Source organism: Dermacentor andersoni, chromosome 3 (genome assembly GCF_023375885.2).
Source record: "Dermacentor andersoni chromosome 3, qqDerAnde1_hic_scaffold, whole genome shotgun sequence".
Classification (NCBI taxonomy): domain Eukaryota; kingdom Metazoa; phylum Arthropoda; class Arachnida; order Ixodida; family Ixodidae; genus Dermacentor; species Dermacentor andersoni.
Genome location: NC_092816.1, coordinates 93,022,406 through 93,044,893, shown reverse-complemented (window position 1 = coordinate 93,044,893; position 22,488 = coordinate 93,022,406). Strand labels below are relative to the sequence as shown.

The following is a 22,488-nucleotide window of genomic DNA, read 5'->3' as shown; positions in this document are numbered from 1 at the left end:
TGGGTTTACAGGAGGAACCGAGGCTTCTCAACATACAATTCCAGCTGGTACCCCACAACATTCCAATGAAGTGTTTATAAACATGAATGTTATTTCTCGTCCTCATCATCAGCCTATTTTTATGTCTGCTGCAGGACGAAGGCCTCTCCCACCGATCTCCAATTACATTTGTCTTGCGCAAGCTAACTGCAAGTTGCGCGTGCAAATTTTCTAATTGCATCACCCCACCTAATTTTCTGGTGTCATTGATACTTGGCGCCCGTTCCGCAAGTCCATTGGTCCACCGGTTATTTACCCTAAAACATTACATGGTTAGCCCAGATCCATTTCTTCATCTTAGTATCAACTGGAATGTCGGTTACTCCCATTTGCGCTCGGATCCCTACCATTCTTCCTGTCTCTCCGAAGTTACGCCAAACAGTTTTCGTTCCATCGCTCGTTGCGTGCTTCTTAACATGTTCTCAAGCTCCTATGTTAACTTCAAAATTTCTGCATAGTATTTTACTAGAGGTAGAATGCGATGACTATACATTTTTCTTATCAGTGATAGCGGTAAGTTCCCGGCTGTGATTTGGTATGGCCAGCCATATGCGCTGTAACCTGTTTTTATTCTTCAGTAAATTTTCGCCTCGTGATCAAGATCCTCTTAGGGTAATCTATTTACATAAACATACTCCTGCACATATTCTAGCGGCTGACTGCTGATCACAAATTATTGTTCTCTTACCTGGCTATTGAGTATTACTTTTCTCTTCTGCATATTAATTTTCAACACTACTCTTACACTTTCTATAGTTAAAGCCCTGCATCAGTCGTTGCGATTCATCCCCCAGCACTGCTTAACAAGAAACTGTCATCTGCAAATCGAAGGTCGTTGACATATTCACCGTTGATCGTCACTGATAAATTGGACAAGTGAAATTCGTTGCAAATGGAAGGTACAAATACATCTGACTAGACAATATTAGCTGAAATGGCTTGTAATTGTTTATTGGTACTGATAGTGACAAGCGCTTCGGGAAGGGGATTCCGCTGAGTGGATGAGCGAAGCAAAAACGATTGAAAAAAAAAGAAGGTTTTGCGACGAGACAGTGGCCTCAGCTTCAGGTTTGTTATCATGGCAGAAATACTCGCCATTATGTTATAGACACACATAATGAAACCAAGTGAATTTCTTCTGAACAAGTTCTAATGAGCTAGTTAGCTTATGCTGAGACAAATCTCTACCGCGCTTGTCTGTAATAAGTTTGGACGTGCTAGTATTTTATGAAGAAGTAGTTTCAGGGAGAAAGCTGTCCTTAAATAGTGATGAGGAAAACATAGGTATAGCCACCGTTGAGATTGAGCAAAAAAAAAAAAAAGCAGGAAGCGACCGAACGAAAAAAAAATGACCGAAAGAGCAACTAAAGTTCAAGATAATCTCCTTGTTAAAAAGCTTATACGCCGCATGCCGATCGACTGTGTGCACTTCCCGTTAGTCCTTTGTAATGAGCGCTTTATGAAAAATCCTAGAATAACCACGAGCGCTACAATGAATCACCAGCTAAACCTATTGTCCAAGTAAATTGCTTGTTCGCCCTTGCTTCTGTGCCACTTATAATCCTATATCGTTTATTTGTTCTCCTCGTAATCGCAGGAAAAAGCGCTTTTCGTTTATTCATTTCTCTGAATTTATTGTGGAGATAGAGTGTATACATTCTGTTATCTGCAAGGTTACAATAGTCATAAGCAGCCGCAACCAAAACAAGGCTCTAAAGCACCTCCGGCCACTTCGTCGCTGTCGTCGTTGTCCGACCGACAGCACAACTTCCTCTGCTATTTCGTGGCACTACCCTCCGTAGGGAGAGCGCTGGCCTGGTGCGTGTCGTTACAGAACGCAGGTGGCCATGACATACGGCTTAAAACCAACTGAAGCTAAAATAGGCACCGCGTAAAAAGCCGGCTTCAATATGGCGTAGATATAGAGAAGTCTCCTCCGCGCAAAATTTGATGTTTGAAATACGAGCGGAAGCGCCACGAGAGCACCACAAGTAAAGGCGTTTTTGAGTATGTAATGCAGAAAAAAAAGATTGTCACTACCACTGGCCGGTGTACTAATGGCTACTGCGCGGTTATTCAACACGACCTCCGGGGTAAGCCCAGAGACCAAGTACGCTTGTTATTGGTAGTGTTTCCAAACGCGCTATCTGTATTTGTTGGTCAATCCGTTTGTCTATGTTGCAGACAAAGCCAGTATGCACGACGTAGCACGGCCGGACGCAGCGCGCGAGCACGTATACTCCAGCCTGACCCTGGCCAAATTGCGCTTAGCTAATTCTGCTGGCCGTGGACTCAACTATTGCAACGGTGGGCATCTGTGTCACTTCGGAGGCCATGCTGCTGCGTAGCGTAGACACCGCAGGCGCCGCGGGTTGCCGCGACGAGCCCTCTCGCTGTCGAGGCGCTCGTTCAACCGCGTCCTCTGATTGGTCCGCGTGGTTCTCGAGGGCTGGCCACGTGACCCAGCCCAAGCGCACGGCGCCCGCGAGCAGCCTGCGCCACGCTGAACAATCTCGGATGTCCACCTCCGGCATTTTTCTATAAATAACTCTCCGGCCTACTTCTATAGGGGCACCTCCAAGATTTTTCTATAGATAAGTCTCCGGCCTACCTCCAGAGTTGCTGCTTCGGAGGTGCACCTCCGAGATCGTAACGCGATGGCGTTAAGCAGCCCGTGTCACAGAAAATCCGGCGTCAGAAAAAAATTTTCGAACCACCCATACCCAGGCCATCCATGTGATGTGACGCAAGTAATTTATTGAACTAATTGAATTTCTCAAGGTAAAATACGTGGCAATATTGTTAACTACGACATAAACACAACCTAGGGACATGATAGCTCTCGGATTGCAATTTTAATGTACGAGAAAACATAATTCTGTTACGCGAAAACTCACAGAAACCCTTTTTCTATGGTTTCCGCCATTTGCGCATGCTGGTGCGTGCATGTCTCGGGGACGAAATGGCGCGCCCGGTTCCTTGCAATACCTCCAGCTGCGCTCGTCGCCGCCGCATCGCGGCGCGCGCTAGAGGCCGCGTTTCTACCACAAAGCCAGCCTTCGTGCATAGCGTTCGCGGCCAGCGTTTCCATAGAACATTACGGTTACATACGCTCCAGTTGGCGGGAAGCGTGAGATGCAGTCAGGGATCTTTTAATGTTATCGCCTTTCAGTCTTAAATGCGAAGCTTAAGCATCCCCAAAATTTTTTTCTCCGATATAATCCTCAGTACGCCATGGGGTGCCGAGACTTGTAGCGAAACCACCGTGGTGCAAGCGTCATCGACTTAGGCGCTGTTGAAAGGCTGCTCACAAGAAAACTGTCCAAATAGCGGCCCTGCGGCTTTGCCAAGGTTGGTTCAGGAGTACGTACTACTCGTTTATAACAAATTTAGGCAAAGCGAAATTCCGTTGTTGTTGGCTTTTAAGTTATATGACGTGTACCATAGTGGAGGGCAATCGTGTAGACCGCACTGGATCACCGACTCGCTCGATTTCGCAAGAAGCGTCGGTAGCTTTGCGCAACACTCTGTAGAGACCATGGTTGAGGGACAAAATATTTTTCGGACAGTTCCATTCGGTGGGACGGAGACCACAACAGTACGAAGAAAAAGACGTTGTTGCGGCGGTGATTGTACAGGTCATTTTGGGAAGCCTGTGAAACTTAGCCGTTCACGAGCGACGTGATGGGCTGTGTCGGCAGGCGTTATGGCATCGCAAACGTAACGTAATGGATGGGCTTAGAGTGGCATCAAGTAAGTATCGAGGGCCAGAGAAGGTTCTCCTTCGCACAGAAAAAGGAAATGGCAAATAGTCGGCGAATTCGTACCTACCTAGACGAGTTTTAGACAAGAGTAACATAAGGCATAGTCCCAGTTTCGTTGGTCGGTGGAAGCGTACATTCACACATATCAGCCAGTTTGTTCAAGCGCTCTCCGAGTTCATTCGTCGATGGGTCGGTGGGTAATAAACGGTTGCAAGCTTGTGACGGTTCGAGCGTGAACGAATGATGTCCTCGATGATGAGGGACAAGAAGTATCGGCCTTCGCCGCTAAGCACCCCTGTCCTTGTAGCAATATTCGAACAGCTTTTTCGTGATATGTTTCGTTGGTATTTACAACTTTTTGGACGTTCCGTTGTATCGTGGATGCGTTACCTGAGTTCAGTGACAGAAGTTTGGTGACTTTCTTTTCTTTCTAGTCAACCGAGCCAGCAGCATGTTCTGATAGTATCTGTCAAGCATCACTCTGCTCCTTTGCTATGGGTGAAATGCTTTTGCTATTTTCTTGTAACGTACGTGCGTCCCTCTCTCGATACTTCAATATTACATAATTAAAACCGATGCGAATAAAATTATTCACTCATATTGAGCCCATTTGTAAAGCTTTATTTCATGTCGTGATACCTACACCCGTGTTGTGACAGAGCAAACCATTTTGTTGAATCGATGTTCTCGAGTGACCTTTTATCGGAGTTTCAGAATATCCAGGGAGGGCTCGATATTGAACCGTCAAGTGCTTACAGTGTGAACTAGCAATTGAAATTTGAATCCTTATACTAATAATGGACCATGGACCTTAGAGTGACCGCAAGAGCATCCTTAAAAAAATTCCGTACTTGCATACCGTAAAAGTGCTTGGAAAATTTAGAGCCTACACGAGTACGCTGACCTTTGCAGGAAAACGCAACATTGCTGCAAGCCGTCGACTTGGTGCACATTTACAAATCACCCATTCTAGTGCATGCATCAGTAGACGCACCCGCTGGGGCTGCGCATAGGACATCGGAAGCGGCCGCCTATTGTCTTTCGCCTACCACTACAGCCCACGCAATTACAGCGCAAAATAGCCCATTCGATCCCTTCTGCCCATCCTACTGCCAAAGCTCTCCAGGTTTGCACAGTCTCCTTACGAGGGAGATGCTGTCTTTAAAGAGAACTGGAGATATTTGCCTGGTTCATGGTCTGGCATGCTACTTGAGATGTTCGTTGAAAGATATGGTACACACAATGATTACAGGGACTCACAAACAGCCTTCTTCCGAGTCGATCAAAGAAGTGAAGCAGCCGTCTTTTGTTTGTGTCTTGCCTTTCTCTAGCACAGTTGCGCAATCAGTGACCCCCTACTCGCTGTCTCGACAGTATAGTACATGAAGTTCGTTCCTGGTCATTTCCCTCCTTCATATTAGACCCCGGTACATGGGGCCCGTCGCTAAATAACACAGCGCAGGCAAGACATCAACCTTGGTCATTCATGGCGACGTCTAGTGGTAGGCTGCTGTTTTTGTGTATCGTTTTAGTATAGCTGAACGGGGAATCATTTTGTCCTGTGCAACACCTATTTATAGAGCAATATATTTCGCCGAGACGCGTACAAAGCATTCATCAATCTGCTCCTGGCTGTTGCCGAAAGTTGGTGGAACGTACAGGCAGCCAACCCGTGTCTCGCAGCGGCCGTTCAAAGGCGTCGTCGTTTCCCCTTGTGTCCATTCCTGGAAAGAGCCTATCGTCGATCTTGGCTCTCATATTGCGGCATTCAATGCGATACATATAGCTTCTACTGGGTCCCTGTATCCAGTATAGGCTTGCACTAGCTGGTGGGTCACTTGGAAGCGCAACTTCCGAGAGCTAGCTTCCTTTATCTGAGCTGTCGTAATAGAAAAACCAGGAAAACTTTGTCATTCAAAACTTTTATAAGTGCCATGTCTACGAATTGCTGCCCATACCACCTTCTGCGCCACACACACACACAAAAAAAACGGTTAAGAAAGTTTATCGTGTGAGCTAGGTTTTTTTGGTGGTAGTTGACACACGATGCAAGTTCATTCGCACTGCTTTTCATGATCATGAAGGCGAGTGATCGTGGCCATTTACATTTCTTGTTATTATTCATTCCTTAGAGTTTACCCAACGCGGTATTCACTAAAACGCTTAAATGTGCGCAACACATGCGAGGTGCGCACAACAGTGCGCGTCGGTGAGAAGCGGAATAGTGTACAAAAAGTAAACCCGTCAAGCAGCAAGTATAACGCTCGTCAGCATATGGAAGTTTGTGGAATAAGATCTGAGTCAGGAAAATTAAAACTGGTAGCTTCAAGAGAAGCCACGGAACGCCTGTAAATACTTCCAATCGCTATCTGTAAAAAAAAAAAAACGAAAAGTATTTCAATTAAGGATTCAATAATGCAAACGACACGGGAATAAGGAACGCACATGAAGTCACGCCCGCCAACTTCCAACTTATCTTGTTGTGGAAACCCCTGGCTCTCTGCCCACCAAAAGCCACGCGATTTACGAAATACGAAAGGGTGCGCTTGAAAGAAACAATCATAGAGGCGTATTAGCTTTTAAACATGCGCAGAGTGTTTGCAAGAAGCCACTATAAATGCTTTAATGTAATATTCATGACGTAAGAAGCAGGGAGGATGTTTACTTCTTGCTCCCATCTTAAGCACCGGCAATTTCGTTATTATGATCGACTGATACGTCACTTACAGGAATATTATAGACATCGAGAAACAAGACGAAGTGTGTTTTCTTGTTTTGATTGACATCCAACTTAGTGGTTGATAAAGGTTGTCTTTCAGATGAAAAAAAAAAAATATTGGCTTTTGCATGCCAAACCACGATTTGCTAATGAGACACGCCGATGAGATTTTCTCCTGGGGCCTCGTGCTTAACAACGCAACGCCAGAACCCCTAAGCCATCACAGCCGGTACTCTTTCAGATGGCGTTTTCTGCGCATTTATCCTTTGTAATCTTTCTTTAACGAAGTATTTATAACTAAGCTCGCACCTGAACCAAACAGAACGTTATATCTAATTGAGGAAAATAAGAATGAAATATTTAAAGTCGTAAATGTGTCGCTTCTAAATTGTTGCAGTGTTTGTTTCCCTAATCCTTTGGGTATCTCTCCTTTCGGCTCCACTCCGTTCGGCTAAATGTCGCAAATACTAAAATAGTTTCTATTCATAATGAAATGGATAAAATCTCCACTGCCTGCTTCCTGCAACGTACCTAATCAGCACACGCAGATCATAATATATGAAAAAAAAAACGTCCAAATGTACGCACTTTCTAATCATCAAAGACTATCAGGCCTTGAGTTTCAACGCTTGGCCTATGGACTGCCTGTGCGTCTCGTGCAACGAGGGCAGCTTTGATCTTACTGAGGGAAACAAAACTCAACGAGATAGCGTATATTGTTGCCTATAGTGGTATTTCCTGTGTGTGTTGTGTGCCTGTAACGTGCCACTGGACTTACCATCACTCTTTCCATTATATTCATCTAAAGTAGCATGCTAAGCATAACGCCAGGCATAGCGTATGCTCTCCAGGATTCATCAAAAGACTGTCTCTTTGTCTTTTCTTGTGTGCCGATATGGCCTATTAAAAGCAATAAATGGAAGTGCCCGAAGAGATGCAGATGTCTTTTGCACATTTATGTGATTCCTAGATTGAACGAAATTCTGTTGAATGCGCTGCGTCTTTGACATTCTTGCTCACAGTTTTCCTTTTGCGCGCTGAGCCCGTTTAGCCGCTTTGTGTAATCAATTCGCCTGGGTCTAAGAAGCTTACGTATGTTTCAGGCTAACGTTCCCGTTTCCTTTCTTTTTCTTTTTTTTTTCCTGCAGTCTATTTTTGTCGCTATCGGTACACTCTGCCTGGTTTATTGCGTTTTGGAGTTCTTTTGCTGCGGTAAGGTTCTTGTATTCGGAAAGCCGTGCCGAATGTCTTTCATGGAAGATGCAAGACAAGATCTTTTGAAATCTGGAGTAGATTGCCGCGTGATGTATGTGTACACTCAAGCGTTTCTTTTTTCTTTTATTCCGATGCGTCCATTTTATGAGAGTTTATGTTATGAGGCTGAAGCATGTGTACTTGCTAAAATGATGCTTTAGATGTAGGCCCTGTAAGTTTATTTAACCTTTAGCTTAATGCATCCTTTTTTCTAGGGTATACTAAATTGCACTTGTAAAGTGCCTATGCTTGAAAATAAAAAAAAAAATCTAGTTCGACGATTATTTTATAATGCGTCCCTCGCATAGCCGTTTAGGAACCAGTGCAGTGAAATGTTGTAAACAGACCGTTGAATTACTCTATCCTGCGAGCTTTCAGGCCAAATTTGCGTGCAGCAGTCCTAGACATATCGACGCAGAACGAGAAAATGACTTTACCGCGGGCACCATTGACTGGATTCAGTGTCATTATTCATAGCGCACTTCAGAACAATCCAGTTCAACTTTTCTTGATCAGATGGACGTCCAGACGCACGTCCAGTTTACTACGCTACACAAGCGAAGGGGTTTAAGGGATGAAAAGAAAGAAATGATACGGAGAGACGAAGGTAATACCAGTCTGAACAAAAACTTGGAGGCCGCTTAAGCTTCTCCTCGAAGAGTGGAACGTGATAACATTCAAAGATCGATGACTGCTTCTCACGCTTCCCGACAACTACTGCTTATGTAACCGTAATGTTTAATTACCGGAAAAAGCTGGCGGCCAACGCTATGCACGAAGGCGAGCTTTCTGGTAGAAAGGCGGTCTCTTGCGTGGGCCAACTCCTGAGGTAGTGCACAGTGGCGCCAAAAAACTTACACCATTTTCATGTTTCTGTTATTGTTTCGCACTTTTATTATATAAGTCTGAGAAGACTGAGCATAAAAGGGATGCGCTGTCAGTGTATTGTTTCATGAGATTTGTTTGTGGGCTGTCATTCTGAAAATTCTGACGAATAACTTTGTCAAGAATGTAAGACAAGGTGTGAGCAACTTCCGTGATCGAGTGGAGCGGCAATATAACCCGCATATACCGCTAGTCATATATCAAGGCGTCGCATATACATATACCTAAATATATACAGAAATCTTTGCTCACGAACTACTCCGTCGACACCGGCGCCGGATTTTCTATGACACGGGGCCCTTAACGTAAAAACCGTGGCGGTTCTTTGGTGCTGAGCGCCAATCTGTTGTAATAAAGATCTCATCGCACGGGAAAGGGTAGCATTCTTTTGCATTTACTTCTGTAGTTTTTCCTTCCCTCTAGATTTGTTTTAGGGAGGAAAATACACGGCAATGTAGGGAGAAACAGAGACAGATAGTATACAGTCACCATGCTGTGTCTCTTGTGTCGAAAATCCTCGCTCTAGCTTTACGTTGTCTATTGCTTCGCATTCCGCGAATGTACGAACAAGATTTCTTTCATGACTCTGTTGCGCTTAGTGTTAGACTGACGAACATAAGGAACAAGACGCGGGCGTACATTGCGCAATTCTTTGACAAAGTATCTTTGACAAATATATAACTCTCGGGTCAAGTTGCAACGTAGATGCTGAGCGAGCGTATTTATTAGTTTAGTCACCTTTTCCTTTGCCTAATAGTAGCTGCTTGAAACCGTGGAATTCAGTGGTGCTTTCTATGACACACTCTTCACTAAGGGATCAAATATTTTATTTCTCTCACTGAATTTTTGACCATGCTCTTGTTAGTTACTCCGTCACGCAAATAATAAAAAAAATGCATTGCTTTATTGTTTTCATAAAAAAAAAAGCGCTAAGGACGAAGTCGGAGGAACACATACGACAGGACTGGCGCTGTTGAGAGGATAGAGCCCATTGTAGAAGTCCTGTCGTATGTCTTCCTTCGACTTCGTCTTCGTCTTTAGCGCATTTTTATGAAAGCTGTCAAGACGAACCAACTTGCCCAAATCAAGGCATTGCTTTTTTGTTTGTTTTTGTTTGTTTCTAATGTTACGTTTTCATAGCCTTGCACGCCTTTTTCTTCCGTGTGGCGTATACTTTTGTTTCGCCGCTTCCCAAGAACAAGATTCCATGTGTATAGCCTTCCAGATCGCGCGAGATAACACTACACCAGAAATACGGACATAACTTTCAACCTAACTTTCAATTTTCACTTAAGCATGCTGGAAACCATGGGCTCGTCCAAGCACAGAAGCCATATTTTCTTCGTTTGAACTTCGTCGCTCCCGCAAAGCGAACGGAACTAATAGAAGTCGGTTCGGTGAGTGGATCTAATAATCCTCACACACAAACACACACAATCAGATCACGAGGGAGGGAGGCAAAGGCTCCCTCAAAACCAAAACAAGCTTGGGCGTCCTTGTGGCATTCTCGGCCGTCTCCATCCATGTTCTTGTCTGGAAGAAAACTAGAAGAAAAAAACAAACAAGCTATGATCAGTACCGGCTGTCAGTAATTAGTTTAGGATTGTCGTAAAAAAGCAAATAGGGGACAGAGGAAAACAAGACGTGGGCTTCGTGTGCGTCGGATAAGGCTGGCAGAAGCATGCTGCAAGGGGGACGCCAATAACGAGCGTGCACTAGACCTCCAGGCGCAAGTTACGAGGGAAAGAAAGCACGGCGAGGTATTAGGCGAGGCAATATCCCCTCGACTCCTGTGCGGTCCCCTTTGGCCTCATTAGTCGCAGCTATCCAACTTGCTTTCTTTTTCGTTCAGGCTGAGGAAACAGGCACTGATCATGGCGCGCATGGTATTCGCAATCGCTCCTACAGTTTCTTCTTCTTGCCGCGAAGTCTGGCGCGTGTGCGAATGGCGCAAGTTGCTTCGACACGGGCCGCAAGATCTGACTTCTACGATCGTTCGTGCGTAAAAGCTGGTGCGGGGTATGCGCTAGACGGTGTTTTGTGTAGGTGCAATCACGAGATATATAGAAAATGCAAGGTCGAGAAAAGTAAAGGGAGCTTAATACACGAAGTTAGACGTAGACCGTTTGATGTCCTACTGCATTATGCATGTATTAGACGGAAAATAGAGAAACTAACTGTGCGTCATTAGGACAGTAGCGCAAATAAAGTTCTTCAATGGGACAGAACAGGCACAATGTTGTAGGTCAAAGAGTCAGACCGAGTGATAAAAGCAGACATACGAAGGTCGCCGTGATGGGTCAAGAAGGAGTAATTGGAGCACCTTCGAGTGTCGCTGCAGTGTATCTACATTCGTTGAATATTGTGACATTAGGATACAAGATAGTGTATTTCACAGAAGAACGGTTCTGCGAAACAAGCAGCGACGGCATCGTAAACAAAACGTGCACGCGCGCGCAATCTAATATACGCAGAGGGACGTCGTACACACAGTCGCGGGGAGTAAGCGACGCTGTCGCTGCATCGTGCTCGAAGAACAGGCGCAACTGGGTTAAGGAGACACTTAAGGATATTATAAGACAATTATGAAAGCGCAATAAATTGATTAGCAATATTGCTACTGCACTAGCATAATTACCGTGAATTCCAGGCGCTTGTGTAAGCGACCTTCGTAAACGTATTCATTAAATTTACGCTGGACTGCTGTTATCTTTGAGTCAGCAGCAGCAATTTAGAATCATAATATGTTGTAGTTAGGGACAGGGATTGTCAATGTATATAAGAATGACGATAGTGTGCAAGGAATAGAAACAAACTTATAAATGTATACATTTAACGAATTCCTTCTTTTCTTTTTACGCATCTTTGCGCATATATGCATATTCGCACAGAGATACAACATTTGCTGTATTACAGTACGCTTCTGCATGATGATGAAATATTGACTGCACGTGTCTGACTCAGACCGCATTGGAACTTTTTCACGCCAACGGCTTCCGTTTTAACGCGATAACGTTGAGTACACCGTGTCGCAGAAAATCCAGCGTCGGGCTTCGTATCGGCAAAAAAAAAAAAAAAGATTTTCGAACCACCTGTACCCTGGCACTCCATGTGGCGCAAGGTTGGTAATGAACTAACTGAATTTCTCAAGCTAAAATACGTAGAAAAATTCTAGTGTACGACTTACATACAACCTGCAGTCATGGTAGCGTCGGATTGTAAGTTGACTATACGACAAAACATTGACTACGTTGACTACGAGAAAACACAAAGAAACTTTTTTTCCAGCGATCCTACCTTTCACAGACCGGCCACGGCGTCCGCCATTTGCGCGCGCCGGCGCGTGAGTATCTCGGGGGTTGCGGAGTGGCGTGCCCGGTTACTTGCAATAACTCCAGATGGAGCTCCCTCTGTCGCATCGTTCAGAATAGTTCACAATAGTGGTTCATCGGGGGAATTCTTCAATAGGGGAATTCATCGTGTTTTTTTTTTCCTTTTTTAACCTGGGTAGGACATTACGCAGTATAACAGCAAGAGCTTGGTGGCGCAACCCACCACCCCGTTCCAGAGGGGACGCGTCCGTCCGTCCGTCCGTCCGTCCGTCCATCCATCCATCCATCCATCCATCCATCCATCCATCCATCCATCCATCCATCCATCCATCCATCCATCCATCCATCCATCCATCCATCCATCCATCCGTCCGTCCGTCCGTCCGTCCGTCCGTCCGTCCGTCCGTCCGTCCGTCCGTCCGTCCGTCCGTCCGTCCGTCCGTCCGTCCGTCCGTCCGTCCGTCCGTCCGTCCGTCCGTCCGTCCGTCGTGGCCTATGCAAGAGGCCGCGTTTCTACCAGAAAGCCCGCCTTCGTGCTTAGAGTTTGCGGCCAGGCTTTTCCGGTATGCATTACGGTTACGTACGCTCCAGTTGCTGGGAAGCATAATAAGCAGTCAGGGATCTTTGAATGCCATCGCGTTCCACTCTTAAAGGTGAAGCTTAAGCGTCTCCATCTTTTCTTCGCAGTTGCTAACTCTTCGGTACCTCCGAAAGCGAGAGTGATGGGGCCGGGATGAAGGTAACAAGAGAGAGAGAAAAAGTTCACTAGCATAGCAGGGAACTTAACCACAAGTATAGTTCTGGTTGGCTACCCTCCATAGGCGAAAGGGGTGAGCTGAGAGAAAGAGAGAGGAGCACAAAAGAAATAACGTACGCAATCCAGTTCTAGTTGGCAGTGTTCTTAAATCTATTATGTCGGCCATTACAGAGGTCCGGAACTTGGTGCGCGTGATATGTCCATCTGCGTAGAGTTGCTATGGAGCATTCGCCCATAGCTTTATGCTTTAATAGATGAGGATTGTCCAATCTACCATAATCTGTGCACATTGCTTGCTTTCTTAGCTCTATGGTGTTTGCAAAAAAGAAAAAAGAAAGATTTTTGCGTGTCTCTCACCCCATCTGCATATGTCGCAGGCGGGGCTGTCGGCCATGACATTGAGCAAGGCATGGGAGTTAGTTATTGCGACCCCGAGCCACAAATCGTACAACATGTTCTAAAGGACACTACGCGGGGCCCAAACGGAATTAGAGGCGTAATAGGGACCCTTGTTGTCATACTACTCCCCGGGCATTAAAACAAAGATAGATGGAGAAAAATTCATTTTACCGTTAAAGCTTTTAGAACACAATAGGGAGCGGAAAGCGTCGGCAATGTTTTCAACATTCAGAGACTACAAATGAAAGGAAATGAAAAGATCAATAATCTCAGAGGAGACAATGGAGAAACCTTTACGGGAATTGGGGCTAAAGCACAATAGCCCTCACTTAATTCACTAAAGCTGCGTCCATGTGCCTCTGTAGAAGTGTAAGCCTGTATTCGCCCAAAACGCGAGGGTGCGCAAAGCGATAATACGTACGCGCAGTTTGTCTACTTACTTGTTGTGAATTCGTGTAGGTTCAAATTATGTACGCGCACATTCAGTTTGAACAAAGAGACGGGTGGTTGAGCGCACAATAACGACCATTAACGAGAGGACATCGGAGAACAGGCTACGGTCGTCGTTACGTAATATATATAAATATATACATCTTCCGATTCCTTTCGTTTGATATCATTCGACCGAAAAGGGTGATTTCTCCTTGTAGTTTATCGAATGGAGTGCTTGTTCGCGCTAGCTAATGACACAAGACAAGAAGTATGAAAAATAAAAAAGAAAAGGAATGATACGAAAAGAATTAAATTATGGGGTTTTACGTGCCAAAACCGCTTTCTGATTATGAGGCACGGCGTAGTGGAGGACTCCGGAAATGCTGACCACCTGGAGTTCTTTAACGTGCACCTAAATCTAAGGAATGATACAAATAATGTCCTAAGATACTTGCTTTGCTATTTAAAACTGGCTGGAGGGGAGGAGGAAAGAGAAAAGCCGAAGGCAGGGAGGTTAACCAGAATAAAGACCGGTTGGCTACCGTGCACCGTGGAATGGGAAAGGGAAAGCAAAGATGAGAGGAAGAGAGAGGAGGGAAGGAAAGAAGGAAATTAGCGGCGAGTTCGCTGACACGTGTGGTCTAATCGAAATTGGATTAATAGTCACAGACGTTCACAAAAGCCCGTCGTGGTCAAGAAGCACAAAAGCGCCGTCATCGCTTTATGGGCCGACGACCGATGGAGGTAGTGTTCCAGCAGCACGTGCACAGAAAGCGGCCGATTGTCCAGTTTTTTTTTAGCGTTAGCAAGTTCTTGTCTTTCTGGGGCATATCGTGGACAGTGGCACAGCAGGTGGTCGATATTTTCTTCAGTGTAGCAGACCTCGCATGCTGCACTGTCGGTCACTTCAATTAATGTAGAGTATTTCTTTGTGAAGGGAACTCCTAACCAAAGGGTGACAGAGAAGCATATCTTCACGTCGTGGAAGTCCGAGTGGAGGTCGGAGTTGCAGTGAGAGGTTTATTGGATGCAGTCGTGTAAGTCTGAAATTTGGCGAGTTTCACTCAGTCACTGAGAGACTGCGTGCAAGTTGTCGAAGCAACCTTGTGGCGCCTGTCCTCAAAAGCGGAATTGGAACGCTGTGCTTACTTGATGTGCTGTGCGAGCAAGGTTGCCGGCGGAATAATTGCCACTGATTCCACAATGACCAGGTGCCCATCGAAAAAACAACCTCGTTACCTTTTTGTTTGACCTGATGGTGAAGTTTCACGATTTCGTATGTTAGCTGTTCATGACATCCACGTCGTCGTGACTGCGTGCACTGTAATGTTGGTTTTAAGTCAGAGAACACAGCCCATTTTCTAGGTCTTTCAGAATCAATGAATTCCAGTGCATGACGCAGAGCCGTTAGTTCTGCCGCCGTTGAGGTCGTCACATGCGATGTCTTGAACCCCAGTGTTATTCCTCGCGTTGGTATAACCACCACACCACCAGAACTGAAAACTAGCTGGAGAAACCGTTCTTTATTGCGGGCTGAGTAAACACTGCATAACTTGTTTTCACATTTTAGCTTCCTTGTTGTGTACAGCGTTCTGAAAAACCACTGTGAAAGACTGAGGCTGGGGAAAAAGGCTATCCCGTGTTAGGAGGAGCAATGCATCAATAGTTTTACATCATATGGCTAATATAAACTTTACTGCCTACGTTTTTGTAACCAACAATGCAGTTTATGCTCTTGTTTTTTCGCTCCATGTACATTGCTGAGTTGCGTGACGGCGCGCGTAAGTTATAAAAGCGATCAAGATAAGACAAAATGCGCTTACGATGATGACGCCCATGACGCGTTCATGCTATACCGTTTATTAAGACTCGTGTTTATGAATTTAGAATGTACAAAAAAAAAAAGAATAGCAAGGACGCCTCTTGATTCTCCGCGAAAGTAATATTGGAAAGTGTGCTCATCGAAAAAGTGAAGGTAATGCTGAAGAAGACGACTACGAACAGGCCCTTGTGTGAGTTAACAGCTGTATAGCTCAGCCTTGCAAACCGGTTTGTTATTATACCTGTAGATAGTGCTCTGTGTAATGGCTGTTTTATTCATGCAACAATCTGTTCAACATCGCTTTTGGATTTTCTACGTTCGAGTGGCCAATCAGCGAGAATGTGATACTCCTGGGCTTTCCCCATACGCTCCCATTGTTTTTTGCGCGCGCAGTTGCTTTCTTTATTCGCTACTCTTTCCCTGTTTCTTTACCCCTCCCTCAGTGTAGGGTAGCAAACCAGAAGCCTTTCTCCCTGTATGTCCCTGCCTTCTCCATCTAGTTTCTCTCGCTCTTTCTGGCTTAGCGTCCGCCACCTCACCCAATGTCTCGATTTGCATACTGGCTATTAATTTTCGCGGACCATGTTTCTAGGTAACACAGTGCGTTTTTCTGCTAGAAAGGGCGCACATAACGCTATTGCATGAATAATTTTTCCAGGAGAATGTAGAAAAAGTGGTTAGCTTAACCTCGTTCCGTGGCCTGAAGTGCTTGCCGACTTTTGAGGCTTCAACTTGTTCTTCCGCACAAATACCCAAAAGAAAATATTTCGGAAGCTGTTGGATATGGGGAGAATGTCATACAGGGGCGATCTGTAAGAGATCTCTAAGCATATAGTTTTCCTTAGAGTGGAAAAGGGGAAGTAAAGAAAGGCAGGGAGACTGAACAGAAAATAAAGTTGCTCGGTTTTCTACCTTGGTGTCATATGGCCGATGCGGTGAGAGGTGCAATGAGCTTGATTGATGGGAAAACAGCTGGATGAGACAAGCTGGACCGGATGTGAATCGGGTTGTCGGCAAAAAAGCCACGAATAAGGCGTTTAAGATTTTCCCGCGAAACATGTGTTAGAAGTTGCACAGTTTAGTCCTATACCGCTTGATGTTTACGAAAGTGCACGCAATGGTAGATTAAGACAATAATATTTTTAGCCATGGCGTTTCGTTTCGACACTTCAAGCAATATCAAAACAACGAATTTCCGCCAGGCAAGACCAATTTTCTCCTCCAGGGTAAGTCATCAGGGTGGGCTGTTGCTTCATGCCTCGTGCGCATAAGCTGCCCAAAGGCCATTTTAGTCATCGTTTTCAGTGTACTTTCTGTACCGCTAAGGCTGTCTTTTCTCGTCTACTTTCTCTATTCCGACTGAGCCGGTTAGTCACCGAAGAAGAAACCGGTAGTTCTTCTAATCTTTATTTTTCTTTTTTTTTTTGTTGCGCTGGTCTGTGAGACGAGGAATGGCGCAGCATATCTTCTTAGATTGCCGGGACACGAGGAGTTGTGCGGTATGCCCTAGTCCGGGGCTATGTGGCACTCGTTCTGAATCAAGTCCCGTATTTTTGCAAAAAAAAAAAAAAAGATCCTGCGCTGAAAGTGTTCCTAAGTCTAAGCCATTAATGATGCTAGTGAAAGCTGCACGCCAATCGCCAGAGCTTCTCCGAACGAAGAGTTGTGTTTTTGCCCTAGAAAAAAAAAAAATAGCGTACTCAATACACCGACATACTACCACCTCAATTAGCGAGGACACCATTGATATAAATTTTTAGAGGCGTGTAATCATAAAAGAAACATTGACGTCCTTTGAGATCGGTATTACGTTTGTTACTACGCAGCAAACCATGACAGAAGAAAGTTCACCGACACTAATCTGTGCTTCCACTCTCTGTTGCTGCAGGTCCCCACGGATTCCCTACAAGCCCTACGGTCCCTGGTGTCCCTGAACTTGAGTTACAACAGGATGCGCAGCGTGGGTGCCTGGGCATTTCGTGGCCTCGTGTCTCTTCTGAGGCTGTCCCTGTTCGGCAACCGCATCGTCACGCTTGACGCCATGGCATTTCAAGGGGTCGGCGGAAACCTTACGGTCATCAATCTGGGCGGAAATCTCCTTTCGCAGGTCCTTCTCGAGTACATTTTAGTTCACGTAAAAATTTAAGAGAACATGAACAGTGTAATTCCAGGCTCAAATTCTATTTTTCTGCCATTAGCTTCGAGATGCGGAGCTCCTTGAAACAAAGTGACTAGAAAGTTCTGCCGCACTCAGTGTTCGCAGACAACAGCCTCTAGATTATATGAGTTGATTTGTGGGAATGTAAATGATACTCTTCTCGCACAGCGAGCAACAGACGTGTCTTAACACTTTTTAGATAATTCCTTCGTTTACGAACTCGCCACCGTCGACCGTTTCGGCTTGATAATTACAGTAAATTCAAACAATCACTGCTTCTCTTTCAAAGTAGTTGCTGAAACATAATTTCTTCAAATGCCTATTCACGTTTTTATGTGGCAGACGAAAGACAAATGGCAATATCCAATGGGCATTCTCAGAATGATCTCTTGGGTAGATAGTCACGGTGTAGTGACGGTGAAGAAATAAGTGGTACAAAAACTGGGAGTTACAAGTCTAATTTTCTGTTGAGTGAACTTGTGCTCAGTAAAACAAGTAAAACTCGAGCACAATGACAGCAGTGAGCAAAGTCGGTGACCGTCGAAAATCTGATGAGTGGTTCAAGCGCATTGGCTTTTATACATCAGTCGTCGAAGGTTCCAGAATTCAAAGTACTACACAATTGGCGTCGCGCATACAATCAGATTACACAAGGTTTGGTGACAACAGGCAAAGAATAGATCAATCGATAACATTCGAGAAACTTCACATACATGCAGGCACGTTCTACGCTGAGCGATACGGTTTAACATTTGTTAGCCGGTGAAAAGCGGTCACCTCATAAAGATAAACAAGCATAAGTGTCAATGCCTCCCTCTTAAAAAGAATCTTCTCGACATCACAAACATAACAGGAGACCGAATAATAAACGAACACACCGTAAAGAAAAAATAAGAAAGCAACAAAGGTCCCAAAGTTCGTTAGCCCTGTTAAAACGGCTTAAGGTTCGCAACATGGATTAATTTCAGGTCGTGAGCACCACCGCTAGTGATTGTAAAACGGTGCCTCGCACGGTCTCATAGTTCAGTGCACCGCCAACGCGTTGGATGATCTTGTAGGGCCCGAAATAGCGGCCTAAAAGCTTCTCACTACGTCACTGTCGGCGTATTATGGTCCAAACCCAAGCACAGTCGCCAGGCCGCGTTAGCGCACTAGTACACGTGTCAGTACAATGAAAAAGAAGTTGACTTCTGTTAAGCGTGAACTTTGTAGAGTGCAGAAATGGCAAGGTATACGCCCAGAATATTGCAAGCCCGTAGCTGTCTTTCATTGTGGGTCAGCTGTGCTAGAGTTGTCATGATAGGGATTGCTTTCTTTTTGTGACAAAAGCCCAAACAGACAACACACAAAGCCGAAGACAGCCACAGGTCTTTGTGTGTTGTATGTTTGCGCTACTGTTACAAAATGCAGTTATGCCATCTCGCTCAACGTTTAATCCTATTGCATAGAGAGCTGTTGGCATGGCACGTCAGTTATTATAGCCACAAGGCTGCTGCTAAGCATGGACAGACGCGTCATTTATAAATTCGCATTGCTGCTATATAAGCAGATTTGGCTATGCGAACTTGATGCACCAAATTGAACGGCAAAGGATATTCCTTTATCAGACGTCATCCGCTTTTACTTGTCTTATTCTTTCTATGATACGTGCACAATGCGCTACAGCTCAGTGTCATCAAAAAGAGCACAAAATAAAGATAAAGAAATATTCCAGCGCTCTCAAAGCGCTGCTGCTCATTTTGCGAATGTTTGCCCACAGTGCCTCTTTCCTACCTCTGTTTCCATTTAGGAAATGCTGCTGTGTTGCGACAGGGAAGCAGTTTCGCGTAGTGTGTTAGCTTGTTCCAAATTTGTGCAGCCGAAAGTGCAGTTATTGTGCACTACGGGGATAGAGCTAATCTCTTTCTTCTGCTTGGAGAGCTCTCAATGAACTTTCCCATTGTGCCTTGATGTTGCGATGGTCCTGTCGATATTGAATAAGCACGAGCAGGATTGTGAAATTGTGATTTTTTTCTCTGTGCATGTTAGGTTCCATCGGAGTCACTGCAAGGAGTCGCTGTGCTGCAGCAACTCTTGCTGCACGAGAATCGCATCGATGAGCTGCTGCCTGACCGGTTTCCGTTGGAAGGAAGGGCGCTGGACATTCTCAATCTGGCCGACAACCGCATTGAAACGCTGCCGGAGGCTGCGTTCGCACGGCTTGGGTCGCTCGTTTCACTAGAGCTGGAGAGAAACGGACTCGTAGACATCCACCCGGATGCATTCTTAGGAGTCCATGGTAAGCAGCTGCCACGCGCAAGAAACTTTTTTTTTTGCTGCTAGACGTATGTTTGTGGTCAGTTTGACTGCCATGCAGTCCCGCGTGCCGCATTCCTATGGGAGTTGAACGTAAAAATGCAGTTGCACCGGGAGTGGGTCACACGTTAAAGATCCAGCGGGAAGTTAATCCGCATTCCGCTTAACGCCATCTGTCAAGCACGGATAGTTACTTTCAAAATTTAAACCCATAAGAATGCATGCTCACGAGATGTGGCAACCTTCATCATGCCACCGGTCGCCTCTTAGAGATGGAAATAACTGATAGCTTATTGGAATTATAGAATAGGTGCAAGGGGAAAGCAAAAGGCAATTGAGCACGGCAGAGATTTGGGTAGTGTGATGAAATTTGAAAATTTAAAGGCGTACGACAGAGTCAGTGAGGGCGACACATCCGCCGCGGATGCTTAGTGGATATGGTGTCGGGCTGCTAAGCGCGAGGTCGCGGGATCGAGTCCCGTCCACGGCGGCCACATTTCGATGGGGGCGAAATGCGAAAACATCCGTGTACTTAGATTTAGGCGCACGTTAACGAACCCCAGGTGGTCCGAATTTCCATAGTGCTCCACTACGGCATGCCTCATAATCAGAGCGCGGTTTCGGCATTCAAAAGCCCATAATTTAATTTTTTAGTTTCAGACAGGGTAATTCAGGCCACTTTGGGGGTCAGCTTCGTCTGGGAGCATAAAACTGGCTAATAATGATGAATACTGTCGCAATAAAAAACAATGCAATACTGTGATAGTAAGCAAAATTGAAGCTTCCAGCTCGTGGAATGAACTAGTATGTGGAATAAATGGTGTTTCTGGCGTTTTCGCCGAGATAGCTATAACATAATAGCAGGCTTTCCCGCTAATAGGACCAGTTTGTAGCCTGATGCATGGAGACAACTGAATCGGTAACCCCCAGTTATGTTTCTCTCTCCCTATTCCTGCCTTCCATTTTTTTTTACCCTGACGCAGCGACCATGGAATGGCTGAAACTTGGTAATAATTACCTGGCCGAGGTCCCTAGTGAAGCCCTGCAGAATCTGACCGCTCTGAGGGAGCTCGACCTCCGTGGAAACAACATTTCGGCCATACCGAGTAATGCTTTTGCAGGATTCGGTGCCTCGCTCAAGTTCCTGTACCTTCAAAAGAACAGGTAAACACAGGAGGCAGTGGGTGTCTCACGTCCTCTGAGGTACATGGAACCACGAAAGCTTTCTGAAATGTTGAAAAATTTGAAATAATTAAAACTCTCGCACGTTTAACCTCTCAGCCCGGGAATTACTGGAATGCAATGTGGCAGTTACGCGTTACAGTAAAAACTGCATTTCTTGCATTCTAGAGATGCTGTGACGAATGTGTAACATAAGTGTATACATAGTTCGAAGTTAGGCATTAGTGATAACTGAAACGATAAGGAATGCAATTTTGAAAAAAAAAAAAAAAAAAAAGCTTAGGAACCTTTCTGCCAACGTTTGAGGGCGTAGAATCTCACTGCAACGAAGGTAAATTCCAGCACCCAGCAACATCGATAAACTCGAACGAAAAAGCGGACAACAAATCCGTCAACAACGGACGACGTATGTGTACTTCTGCACATACATTGCGCTCTTATTGCGTTCAAGTACTTCCCGCTTTCTTTTCTCCTTTGCTTCGAATTTGGCATACATTTGTATTTGTCTATATTTCGCGTTCTTTTGGGCTTATCTGGAAACTTGACTTTCTCGGCACTATAGCCGCATATGTTTACAATTCAGAGTCAAACAAGCAAAGCGTGTCACTAGATTTGTGTTATTGCACGCAACATGCGCTCAAGCGGCAACTGCGTTCTTAATAGCGCCACAGAGGTTTCGCTTCCCATTGGGGTCCTGTGCTGTTAAGAATTCAGTGCATGCTGCTATTGTTATTTACAGGTTTTTTTTTTCCTTTTCTTTATTTTTCCTGTGCCTCGCCTCCGCGCTGGTTTCTTCCCTTCAGGGAATACATGTTCAAAAAAGGACGCCGGTGGTTCGCAGGCCCGATACTCTCGCCCGAGTGAGGCTGTAGAAGCCTTCTCTCTTCCTCCCCTCATTCCCCAACCAAATCCTGCCGTTCTGTTCAGCTCTTTCCCTCCAATGGAAACGACGACTCAAAAGGGTGCGACAATTCATACAAGAAATTGACAAGTGACAAAACTGTCGGATAGCTCCTGTTTCTCTCTCTCTTTCTGTCTTCATTTTCTCTGCCCGGTTCGGCTTGTGCATCTTTTTACATAGTAGAAAACACCTTCCTAAGTGCGGACGAACAAACAAAAAATGAAAGAGATTCTAACGAAAGAAATGCAAGAAACTGTTTTTGCTGATGCTGTGGCAAATGCGTCGGCTGTATTTTTCTCCAGCTATATCTCACCGCAAGAGACCCTTGGGATGCAGGCCGCGGAAGAAAGCGCGAAAGGTTTATTGTTTCTTCTTTCTGGATTACTTTTCTTTTTCACTCATTCACTCTTCTTCTGCTACGGTTGCCACCCTTTCTTCAGGCAATGCGTTCGCTTTCATCGAGAAAGCGAAAAAAACAAAAACAAGAGAAACGTTTCCGATGAATAAGTGGGGCTTTCGCGTTTTGCGCGCTGTTGTTTCCGTATATAT

The 22,488-nt window shown here is 45.1% G+C and overlaps 1 protein-coding gene across 4 annotated transcripts in view; it reads left to right on the top strand.

Annotated features, from left to right (window-relative positions):
- The window catches only part of LOC126542335 (uncharacterized), a 406,338-nt gene that overhangs the window by 374,181 nt on the left and 9,669 nt on the right, over positions 1 to 22,488 (top strand). For all 4 annotated transcript variants that reach the window (XM_055076589.2, XM_055076596.1, XM_050189368.2 and 1 more), the window contains 3 exons: positions 17,292 to 17,510; positions 19,590 to 19,839; positions 20,840 to 21,020. In XM_055076589.2, the coding sequence (XP_054932564.1) occupies positions 17,292 to 17,510; positions 19,590 to 19,839; positions 20,840 to 21,020 (650 nt within the window). The remainder of the gene's footprint in view (positions 1 to 17,291; positions 17,511 to 19,589; positions 19,840 to 20,839; positions 21,021 to 22,488) is intronic.